A 12,682-nucleotide genomic window follows, 5' to 3' on the forward strand; every position below is an offset into this window, starting at 1 on the left:
CATTTCCATCTTGCTTAAGTCAGGCTTTGATAAAATTGCTTTTCTCCCTGTTGAGAGGGCATGTTTCTAGCTTCATAGGACTGTTTCTAGCTTTCCAAGTGTAGGTCATAAAGTTCTGGTCAACAGGAATGTCTTCTCCTAAACCAGGCTGATCAGTCCTGTCCAGCCTGGCCTGAATGTTCATGCAGAAGAACATTTCACCAGAAGTTTACTTACACTGCTTTGTGCCCTGATTAAATCATGTGCTGCAGTTCTGTATTTCCTTCATTTTCAGTTTTGTAATTCCCACTTCCATACAAGATTAAAACTGCACATGCCCTCCTGCATTGCTTCTACTTTTACCTGCTGAGTAATATGGGACAAACACTGCCTCAAAAGATGTCCCAGTATACCAAAAGATGTCCCAGTATACCCACAGCTACTTTTTTTAGACAGTTACTAAATAGTATGGAAAGGGTGTCACTCTTTGACTAATTCCCTACAGACTATCAAGAGCAGAAACACAAGCCCAGTTCAAAGCTAAGGGAAACCAAAGAGTCTTTCAGACAGCAGAGTACTGGTGGCAACTGTGACATCCAAGCCCCCTGCACAGAACTGGGCTTCCACTGACGCCAGTAGGAATCCAGCACATGACCCATTTACAAAGTCAAGCTCCTAAACTAGTAAAAAGTTCTTCCAAGTGCCCAGGAAAGCCTGATGCCTCACCTAAGTAATTTCTCAGTGGGAGTTGGGTATTTGGCTCTTTGCCCAGTAGAATGAAATTCTGCTCTGCTCATACTGTAGATCATTGTACTTACACAACTGAATTAAATTCCCAGATATATCTTTTATCATTAGCATTATTTTTAGGGCTTTCATCTGTATACTCTTTGTGTTGCAAAAAGAAAGGAAATAACTGGATTGCAAGTGGTCCAGTTAGCTGAGAAAATTTAGAGGGAAGAGCTGGGGGAAGAAACTGAGCTACTAAGTATGTCCCAAACATAGGGCCAGCCTGAAGAAAAGGGACAGAATCAAAACCATATAGCCTGCACTTGCCAGAAGCAGTGGAAGCAAATCCTTCCTGAGTGGTGCTGGTGCCCAGACTGCAGTCTGACTCACCAAGCTGCTCACTCTAAATTCTTCTTCTCAGCCAAGCATGGAAGGGAAGCGCAAGAGCATAAAACACCTCCTGAGTAAAGCCAACGCATCTGAGAGAGGGGAAGTAATTGAAAAGTCTGCCATCTGAGTTGTCTGTCCTTTCCCATCATGGAAGTTGCTAAACCTTTTGGATAGTTGCAGTAGGAAGCAAGTACCAACTACCAACTACTTGGCTGACAAAATACACAGCCCCATAGATTATCTTAAAAGACCCTCTTGCCTTAAAGTGAAGTACTATTAACTGTGCACTGAGGCATGAGGTTTTTTTTTACTGATTCTATTACATTGCTGCTAATCTCCAGCACAGTAGTCCTGCAGGTACCTGATGCAAACAGCTGTAACTCAGCAAGATTTACCAGGAGGTATCAGGAGGCCCCATAAGGTTTGGCAGAAAACTGCTAATTTAGACACAAGCTAAAGCCTAAAGATTATTCTGCTGCCTACACTCTCACAGGATTGTTATTACTGTAGCAGTTTACCACAAACACCAGTAATTCCCTTGAATGACAAAGTCTTGCATTTAGTTTCTCATCTCAAATTTGGCATATTTCTGTTTCCATAAACAGCCATTTAACAGCTAGGTATTTAAGTGACTGTAATCAAGCAATCTAAATCTTTCTCTTTAGAAAATTAAACTGAGTTTTACAGCATTGCATTGTAGACACCTTTGCCAGGCCTCAGAACATGTTTGCTATTCTGTTCTCAACCACAAGTAGCATGTGTATTTCTTACAGAAATAATTTATTTCAAGTGTTAGACTAGCTGTGACTTTCCCTTCAAACCCCTTTTTCCACCCAGTGCTACCTTCAGTGACTGCAGAGACTCTGCATTTGTGTCACAGTAGAGGATAATGTTGTTAGCCATGCTGAAGCTCTCCCTGACTCCCAGATGGTAGAACAGGGAAGGTTGACGGAAGGCATCACTCATCTCGACCACAGCAATATCTGCAGAAAAAAAAGATATTGTCAATGCCACACATTTCTGACAGTCAAATACATCTAGGTCTTGTTTCTTCACACAATTTATTTTGGTAAGAAGACCTGGCTTTAAGTAGGAAATAAGAGATCAAGAGAGATTTCCCCATTTTAGCTATTACGCTTGAATTTTGAACATAGTCAGCAGGATGTGGTTTAGCTTTTTCTATTTAACTATTACTCCTGTATTTTTTATTTAAATGAGACATTAAAATAGCAAAAATGGATAAACCGTTGATCAAGAAAAGGGAAAAAAATTGCTGTCTTCAAGAATAAAATTCACTTGGTAAATCTATACATGGTAAATGATAACCTTAGTGAAAAATAAAATTTAAAAATTACATTAGATGTATTTTTGCTCTCTGTGCAAGTTGCAATAAAAATTCATGTTATCTATAACATACTGTATAGATTCTGTACTAGAATTTTGGAAGAAAACAAACTGAAAGGTAATGTTCCAATATAAATTACCATTCAGATCTATTTTGATTCATATAGAAAGATGACAGAATGAGAAAAAGACAAGGTACAGATGCAGAGAAGCCAAAGAAACACCCATATAAGTAAAAACTTAACTGTGCAGAGAATTCTATTCACAATAAGTATTACCTGTGTGAATAATGCATGCAAGCACATGAATGCTTATAGAACAAGGAATGTAGTCCACAATTTCTCTTAAACCATGTGTTTCTCTTTACAAGATCTGCACCAATGCCAAAGTGTAACAAGAGACAATAACTATTTCTGCTGACTCTGTAAGATTCCTGTTATACTAGGCAGACTATTTCCACTGCAAAAGTCTTGTGGAATCAAGAGAGCAAAGCAAGAAAATTGATTCATCTCCACCTCTTCTACAAACACCTTTCTGTCTTTTCACACAATTAATTTTTTTCTTAGGTTTCAGGAAAAAAATAGAAAACCAAACCCAAACCAGAGAAATAAGCTTCTGTTAAAGAGTTGAACAAGAAAAGCAGGCTCGTTTCCAGTATCTCTCTATGCTTTCCCATTCCTTTGGAAGCTTTGGAATGACTGAAAAGACAGATAGCAAGATAAGCTCTGTAGGGGAAAAGCCTATGGACCCTCAAGTTTCTCTAATTAATCTAATCAGAGATTCTACCTCTAACCACAACTTCTCGCCTCATCTATTTATTTAGAACATCAAAACTGAAATGAAGATATTCAATAAAAGATAAGCCTTGTGGTCACACTCTTATCTGGGGAAGCAGTGTCTCTCCAGCTTGTTGAAAAGGAATACCTTTGAGACATCTACTCTTCAGTAATGTGCTTCAGTAACTGGCCTACAGGCTTATAAATTATTAAAATCCTGAAGGAAGTATAGATACATATAGGGGAAAGAACAAACTTTGCCTGTACAAGCCTAGGCTCTTCAAGAAACAAAATTAAAAGAGACAAGACTAATATGGTATAAAAAAATACATCTTTTCACACTAAAAGACCCAATATTAAACTATGTTTTCTAAAATGCTAAGATTAATAACTTGTGTTCTAAGCATCTCCCTCTGTCTAATTCCACACAGTATTTTGCAGTATGGATGCCATCAAATTTTACTGAAGTAAAAAAGGCAGTGCACTACTAAGACTACACATATACTCACATTAATTTTAGGAAAGTGAAGCATCACAAAAGCCAAACAAGAACGACAATACCACTACTATATTTTGGGGTGAGATTTGAGTCTGTTTATTTTCTTCTCAAACTTGCCATAATGCAAGTTATATTTTTAACTGCTCTTACTCACATAGAAGTCTAATCTTGAGCAACTCCAAATTTATGGTACATATCTATTAGTGCCAAGCAAGAGGAAAATTTGCGCAATGTGCCATGACTTAATTCTGCAATCTTGCAAGATAATGTGCTTTCACTAGAGTTGCAAAATTAAGATTAAAAGGGAAATACTACTTTAAATGGAGCCTGATCAAAGCTAAATTACAAAAAACACTTAAGAAATCCTATGTTAAAACGGCAAGTTCCTAAGATCATGAAGAAGGAAAGAGAAACCCAAAAAATATTTTGTGTCGATATATATATTACTGTCAAGCTGGCAAAATACATTGAACAGAATCTGACACAGGACCACACTGTAGGAAACATTCTTGGGCTCTGTACCATCCCTATCATAGTAAAAATAAAATAAAATAAAATAAAAAATACCCAAACCATACAAAAACCTTGAGTGTCTTACACAGAGGAGGGAAGGGCCATGAGTAAAGAAACATCTGCCTGAAAAATTACACTGGTATAAACTCTTCTGTGATACTTGTATTTCTGATGTAACTAAAAGAAGAAAAGATATGTCAAGACTTCTCTGAAATTTATCTGGATAACTCATTTGATAGATAAAGCAGTGTCTTCCTTAGAATAGGTCTATCTTTTGTGAAGTTTTCCTGTTCATTTTAGCAGTTATGTATTTTAAGATGAAGATGTCACTGACAACAAAGAGATCAGATTTCTCAAGTTCAGGTTAGGCCTCAGGGCTAGTACTGCAATTTCCAAGGGGAACAACCCAAATCTTACCTGCAATTCTAACAAGCTAAAAAAGGTATATGCACTTTTGAGATCAGATATCTATTCAAATAAAAAACCATATATCCTAAACTAGCTCTTCTGACAGACCTATTTTTGACTATCTTCTTTCATAACATCAGAAGATAACTCCTCTGAGCAAAGGAGCGATCAATGTACTTCACAGAAATACAGAAGTCAAATACTATGTAACTCATTCTGGAGAAAAAGAAAAAAGATAAAAAACCCACCACAGAAACAGGAGTGGTAATGGTTCCTACAAAGCACCTGAAGTGTACCATCAAGTGCACTACAAAACAGCCAAACACTATATTCAATTACATAAAATATTATTAGAAGTTTAGAAAAGATTAGCAGGACTGATGGTTTTCAAGACAAATCTAAGTAAAGTACATACACAGATATCAAAATTCTCACAAGTTTGCAAGAGCCAGGATTTAGCTACGCCCAAAATAACTGTTTGGTCAGTTATATTATCAATCAACATATAAACTGCCATAATCCTCTTTATCAGGTTCTCACTCTCATTTCCCCAGGATGACCTCAATCAAACATTCTGATGCCATAGAAGATAAGTTTTCTATTCACTGGAGAACACACTTTCATAAGTGGCAAAATGGTATTTCAATGAAGGTGGAGGAATCAGCTCTACAGTTACATTGGAACTACCCCCTTACCAAAACATCTGTGTTTTGGGTTTCAAGGCAAGTAAAAGCCTGATCAAGCACAGGAATCAGATTAGAGCTCTCTCAACACCTAAGACCTCAGGATGAAGCACTCTGAAGACCAGGAACATCAGTTCACTGATGTCAATTCACTTCAAATGCTCTTGCACACCTTCAATGTCGCAGCAAAGTCTGTTCAGGATCCAGCAGACTAATGAGTAGGGTAGGAATGGAAGCACGCTGCATAAAACAGGAAGAAAAGACAGAAAGTGCAAGAACTGCAATTTTTGCAACCTCACAGGCTGAAAGAATGTGAAATTTAATTTTGTACCCAAGACCAAAGTAAGGGATAAAATTTATTCTATCTCATGTAAGTAGACCTGGTGATTGATCGCTGATACTAAAGAAAACAGGTGTAGAACGGTCTTTACCTTTTCTAGTAATTTTTCACATTAGAGCTAGAAAGTCTTATAATAGACCTTGAAGTATATTATTGTCTCCTAATAGTTTATGAACAATAAAATAAGTCTAATCACTACCTTCTCTCCCATCTCCTTAAACAGTTGTCCTGCCTAAATTGATAAGACAAGTGTATCATAAACTTAAGACTAGAGCTCCATTCGCCCTGGTTTAGGCAGCAAAACCAGCATAAATCCAGCAGCAGGCAGTTCAGTGTCCATGTCCTAAATCACCCCAAGCCCTGTCTGCCTGCTGACAGCAGCCAAATTGCTTCTAATAAGGCTGCTTGTGTACACATTAGCTGAGCAACCACACACTGAACTGCAGACACACCAACAACTACTAAGCAATCAAAATCTAGCCTGTTATTAGGCTAACTAACATCTACACCAACAGTAGCTTGAAATGCACTATCACGCATCCAAGAGAACAAAATATCACTGCAGTAGTAACTGGCTTCTTATTACCCTGGGAAACCAGATTCATGAGTTGGAATTGGAGGCAACTCACTTGACCCTTTTTGCCTGAGAAGCACTAGAAAAGTACACATCTCTGTGAAGTTTGGCACAGATTAAATCTATCTTACAAATCATTCCTAACTGTGATGTAAACCCACGTAGTTCTCTTTAAGTTATCTGTGCAAAGATTGAGAACCTTACATGTAAAGTCTCTACTAATTAACTTGTCTTAAGAAATGGTAAAAACTCCAGAGTATACACATTAATATGGCCAAAATAGGGTAAGTGTCCATTAGTGGATACAGAGCCCTTTGCTCTTGGCTATTAGCCATGCCTTTAGTCACCAAGATAGTGATAAATGAAATGCAGTGGTCAAAGTTCATCTCCTACGCATTGTTTTAAATGTAAAAGGGCAAATAAGAATGTTTAAACAAGTGCTCTGAGATATCTTACATGTACACCCTACTTTTTGATACTACCTGCTTACTACAATACTGCCAGGAAAAGCAGTGAATACAAACAGAGCAACTATACAACTAATGAATGTTTATGTTTTCTATTATCTTCTGATTAATTGGTATTAAACACATGACTATTGCCTTACATTCACTGTCCCACAATCAATCAGGGGAACAGGAAAGATAATAACGGCAACTTCTGAGACCAGGATTTTGTGCTCTTTTCTACTTGAGGACTAAAAGAGGCAGATATCATTCTGACATAGATATAGAAGAAAAGAAAGGAGGGTAAAATTTATTTCAGTGCAAGTCTGAACACCAAACTTATTTTATACTGCAGTAGCGGCTCTCCATTCAGCCTTAGAACAATGATATGACGACACTTACTATTGGGCAAACTTTCAGAAACAAGCAAGGAATATCCTTATCTATTTCAACTTCTTTGTGATTCTATATGCTTGGCACAGACATTTTCCTGTTTACCAGAGACTGCCTGCATGAGGTAGGAAACCTGCTTTGGCAATTCCAACACGTCAGTACAGATTGGTATTTCTGGTTCAACTGTGCAAACCACAGTGCCACTGACATGTCAACAGCACTGGAACCAGACATTTCCTGTCAAGAGTGTCTCATATGGCTCCAAGACCGGAAACAATTGATGGGAGCCACTGAGGTGAGAACACCCAAACACAGGTGAATGGCCGACCTCCCAGGAAACCAGTCCAGTCAAGCCAGTCTGTTGGGAGAGGCTAAAAAAAAAAAAAACAAAAAAAAAACAACTTTGTAAGGGGTGTCTGAGGCTTGAATATGGGGAAGGAAAAGCAGGCAATGATAGCACAGGCAAGTTAATTGTGCCATATACTAGAGGAAAAGCAGAGTATTTGTAGAGGCTTGAACTTATGCACAAAGTAGGCTTAAGGGCACCAAGACAAAAACATGTGATGCACATGGGCTAGTTCTTATCTAGTTAAATGCACTATGACTTAGGAATCTAATAGTAATCCTGTCTTGAGCAGTCTCATTTTTATGCAATGGAAGCAGAGCTCCATCATCAATGAAGTATAGACCAGAGCCCACAACCTACTCAAAAGGGAGTTTCTGAGCACAAATTCCCAGAAAATACAACACAAACCCAACTGTCTGGGGGGTGGTCCCTTTCCAGATGCTGCATAGCAAAAAGTTGAGCTAGAAATAATTAGAGCACTTAATACTTGCCCAAAAAGCACCAAGTAACCTTTGAATACAACAATACCATTTTGCCCTCATGCTGGTATTAAGAGCCCATTGTTCCTTAAACAGCTAAACTGAGTTGAGCTGTTCTTGAATTTCAAAGAAACACCTACACCTAGACTTATAAGCAAAAAGACATGATTTCCCTTCAGATAAACTCAATAAGCAGCTTTTACTGTTGGGGGTGGTTCTGACCCTCTTCCACATTTGTATCAGACCTAGTGTGGTCAATACCCAGTGAGACAACTCAGTCTCTCTGTTGGCTTGGAGAGGTGGGGTGAGCATGCAGGATCAGCTGACTCCTGGATCACTTAGATGATCTCACTTTACACCCACACAATCACTAGGTCCTATATAAAGAAGGGACCAGACCCTACAACATCTGCAAGTATGCAACTGAGTACCTAATTAGTCCTGCTTAAGAGTCACATATTGTTCCAGGGAGTAGGTAAATTTTAATCCTTCATATAGACATGGATACAACATCTACTTGTTCAAGAATCCCATATATAACATCACAGGAAGAAGAAAAAAATAAAATTACATATACACAATCTACCTCATTACATTAGGCATCTATAGGCATACTGACAGACTCTAAATTGAGTATGTGACTCAATTTAGGTCTCTATGAGTCTGGTCATTAACAAAAAATCCTAACTAATAATGTAAAAGCAATCTTTTCTCCTTTTAAATCATTAATAATTGTTGATTTCTTTCTAATTAAGGTAAGAGAGAAGTTAAAGGCTGACAATATGCATGAACAAATAAAAGTCATCTCTGCATAAATTTAAACTGAAAATCACAAAAAAGTTCATAAACTACAAATCCAGATGTCCTGGAGAACCCCCACAAATGTTTAAGTGATTGGCAGTGATCTGCTGTCACACAGGAGTGTTACAAAACTTGCATCCTGTCCCACAAATACATCAAGGTGCCCTTAATAACACTTCTGCAAATTGATTCCTGCCAACTTTTGTAGCTAACTGGCTCAGATTATTCTCACAAAATGAAATTTAATACTTCACCAAGTAGAATCAACCAAGCAAGGAGGAGAGAAAAACAAGTTACTTTTCTTGTTGCAATAACAGTATTCAAGACCAAGATCCTCCAAGTGAAACTCTGGCTTTTTTGTCTGCACTATGCTTCAAATATGTGAAGGGAAAAGAACCTCTTGCTTCTGTAATCAAAACCTGATGAGAGATAAGATGAAGGCAATTACCAAAATAAAACAGCAGAAGCTGGCAACAAACTGGTAACAAAAAGAAAGTTATAACAGCTGTTAGAAAAGAAATGAGACAGAAAGATAGGGATGACAAACAATAATGGGTTGTGTAGGAATTAACACATCAAACTACACATCAAAACCTAAATTACTGTGTCAATGATCTGAAGACAATTGAAACAATATAGAAAGGCTTTCTGATGAAGAAAACAGAAGAAAGCTTGAGTTTAAAAAAATCCAAACTCTCTTGGCCCAAAACAGGATTGTAATGTTATCACATGATTCCAGCCCCCAACAATTAAAAGAAAAACACTCTCAGCTTAATGCATGTGGGAGGATCTCGGGATCAGGCAAGAATAAAAAATGACAGGCAAACAAAGAGCCATTTATTCAAAAATAACCTCAATATGTTCAGACTCACTCTGTATCAATCCTAGTGAAACACATTCCCTAGTACCAATAACGCCAAATACTAAAGACTACCTTAACTCTGAACTTTGCATCAGAAAAAATACTCAGATGACAATGGGGTAACTACTGAAGCTCAGCTGAATGCTGAAGCACATTACAGGGCTAGAGTTGGAATCTGTACCAAATGCTATTTAAGCAATCCACACACACAACAGCAGAAGCAGTCAATGAAAACAAGGCAGGCTGTAGCAAAACAGTACTTCTACATTGAGAAATTTTGTTCAGAAGGTCTTCACGGTTTCAATTTTTTTTCAAAGACCAAACACTCCTTTGGCCTGGGCAGGATCTTAAGCAGGCAAACCCCTAGACAGATAGAGATAGATAGATAGAGAGAGAGAGAGAGAGGATGTGATGGAATTTGTGCTTATTTTGGTTTATATTCACATGTTATGTGTCTTTGAGATACAAGATGGGAGAGTGATTATTCTCTGGAGAAGTGACTGGGTCTACCCAAGAAGAAAGAACTTGTAAGAACACAGGTGTGCCAACAGAAAAGTTCAAAGAAGAAAGGAGAGTCCTATGAAAACCAAACAGCCAGGTCTCATGGGTGGTGGAAAGTTTTCCAAAAGTCTATATGAACTGTAGAGTTTTCTACAGCTCAAAAGTTGCAGAGAAAATTAAAGCCAAGGAAAGAAACAACAATCCATCTCAAGGACAAGACGGGTAGGAGAAAAAGCTGATCAAATGTTCTTTTTATTTCTGTCTTTCCTGTTCTGTTTATTCCTGAGTAAATGACCTCAGGTTTTCTCCACCTAAGAAGTCTTCCAGCTTGGTTTTTTTTTTTTTTTTCTAAAATCTAACTATTTTCACTTACAACACAGCTATATATTTGGTTTCTTTGCTCAGCTCACTGTGACAAAAATGTCTAGATCCACCAATAAGCTTTAAAAACAAAGTCTGGGTTTCATTGCAGTATCTGGCGGGATCAGATCAAAACTCTGTTTAACTCAGTATTTCTTCTCTGCCAGAAGCCAGCAGGCAATGTGGCAGAGATGGTAAGAATGGTGCAAGTAAAGACTGAGCTTTTTTAAACAATCCACACACATTTACAGTAAAATGTTAAGCTACCTAGAAAGCTGAATATCAACATGTATGTTACTTTGCATTCACTATCACTGAACTTCAGCTGTCCTTTTGCTGCTCATTTCCCTGGTACCATAAAACCTTCTACAATTCTTTACTACCTAGTTTCTAAAGTTTTGACAAGCCTGAACCAGAAAAATAATTTTAGATCAACCGTGAAACTTCTGAAAAGGCCAATTCAAAACAAAAAAGTACAGAACAATCCTTTTAACAGCCTGGTGTTCTACAGGTAACCTTGCTTCATTGCAAAACTTATCTTCTGTTCCTTTCCTTTAAGAGTCCACTTAAGAGTTATACGGATGTCATCTCCAGACATTTTATCCCTTTAAGAGTATTTGGTAAACTATCCCATCAAAAGCTTTTGACATCTCAATATACTGTCTTAAATGGATTACCCTTAAGTACAGGCTCATAAGAAGAGTGTGATTTCCTTCTTCAAAAAAGCCACTTCAACTCCTACCTGCTGCCAGATTTTACCTGTGACTCTAAATAATGTTTTCTTTATTTATATTTTTAACCCATTTGCTCTAATGTAATATCAATATAATCTCCCACTACAATGTTGCCAAGATCAACTCAAGTCAGAAGTCATGCACCAAAAAAATAGCAGTCTTCAGCAAGTATTACTCAAACTCTTTCAGAAACTGTCTTACTAAGGCTTACATGCCTTTTAAAACGTCTTTAACTTCTTTACTCATCTGAACAAAAGTTCTCCATCCAAAGGGCATCATTCAATTCCTTCATCTTCTCAGCAATACCACCTACTGTGGATTACTTTAAAATTTTTGTTAATAAACAGCAAACATTCTCTGGAAGAAATTTTCCTCAGGATGTGTTTATGCCATCTGAAAGCTCTTCCTCTTTTTGGCTAATCCTGTCAATTTCTTGTTAAGAAGAAAACATCTTGCTCATTTTTACATAGGTTGTAGTAGAAATGTGGCCTACACCCAGAGGAACTAAATGTTTAAGACAGATAGACTTTTCTTAAGAAGGCCAGAGCCATATCCATTAAGCCACTGAAAATACTCTGGAAGTGTTTCTAATACAAATATGCACAAATATTTCTTATAATATTATTTTCAAGTTGTGAGAGTTAATATTTTCCAATCCAGTGATACCAAAAATGGTTTAAACTTAGAAGCAGCAAGTACAAACTGAAAAATAAATACAAGCACTTCAAGATTATGATGAACAGCATCTGGAATGCCTGTTAAAAATGGGAATCTTCCTAAGCCTCTGAAAATTTGGAAGCAGAATTTTTCTAAGAGATGTAAACAAACACATTTGTTAAATGTCTTTATTTAGGCATGGAAATGTTTCCATGATAAAAAAAAAAAAAACAACACAACCTATTTTTCATTCAAAATATAACACTTAAGAATTTTAGTCCTCAAATTTCATAATAATCAAAAAATATGCCTACCACTCCTGGTTCTCACCACCCTCTCCACAAAAATCTCTACCTTGTAGCATTTTCACTGCTGTGTCCAATGTTTTCCCATGAACAGAAGAGCTTTGAGAAAACTAACTGCCTGAAGGCTTCTGAATGTCACATGCCATGTTTTCTGATAAAAAACACCATCATCTCTTAAAAAGTGCATAAATCTTGGCAAAAAGGAAAAAGGAACTACAGAACCACATGGTACATCCTAAAGCATCTGGAAATTCAACAGTCTGAAGAGTTTCCAAGTCATTTCTTGTGTACACAATATATAACAGGTCTTAGCAAACCCATCCCTCAGGAATGTTAGTCCTTTTGAAGACTATTTAACTATGCCCTTTTATGGGAAAGTGCTTCTTTTAGCTTCTTCTGAAGCTGCTTACAGATAAGAGTTAGAAAGTCAAAAATTAAAAATGAGTCGGAACTCCTTAATAAATCTTTCCTTTCCATTCCTGATTTTAGAGCACACCACCTGTCCCTTTGTTTTTCTTCTGAAAAGACCCTATCAAGTCAGTCTCTATCTGCATGGAAACAAT

At 37.3% G+C, this 12,682-nt stretch overlaps 1 protein-coding gene across 1 annotated transcript in view; it reads right to left on the reverse strand.

The window, feature by feature from the left end:
- MAP3K5 (mitogen-activated protein kinase kinase kinase 5) overlaps positions 1-12,682 on the reverse strand; it is a 98,730-nt gene that overhangs the window by 67,666 nt on the left and 18,382 nt on the right. Inside the window, exon 2 of the mRNA XM_021553111.3 lies at positions 1,942-2,081. Coding sequence (XP_021408786.1) covers positions 1,942-2,081 — 140 coding nt within the window. The remainder of the gene's footprint in view (positions 1-1,941; positions 2,082-12,682) is intronic.

The sequence above is a fragment of the Lonchura striata genome, chromosome 3, assembly GCF_046129695.1.
Source record: "Lonchura striata isolate bLonStr1 chromosome 3, bLonStr1.mat, whole genome shotgun sequence".
Classification (NCBI taxonomy): Eukaryota; Metazoa; Chordata; class Aves; order Passeriformes; family Estrildidae; genus Lonchura; species Lonchura striata.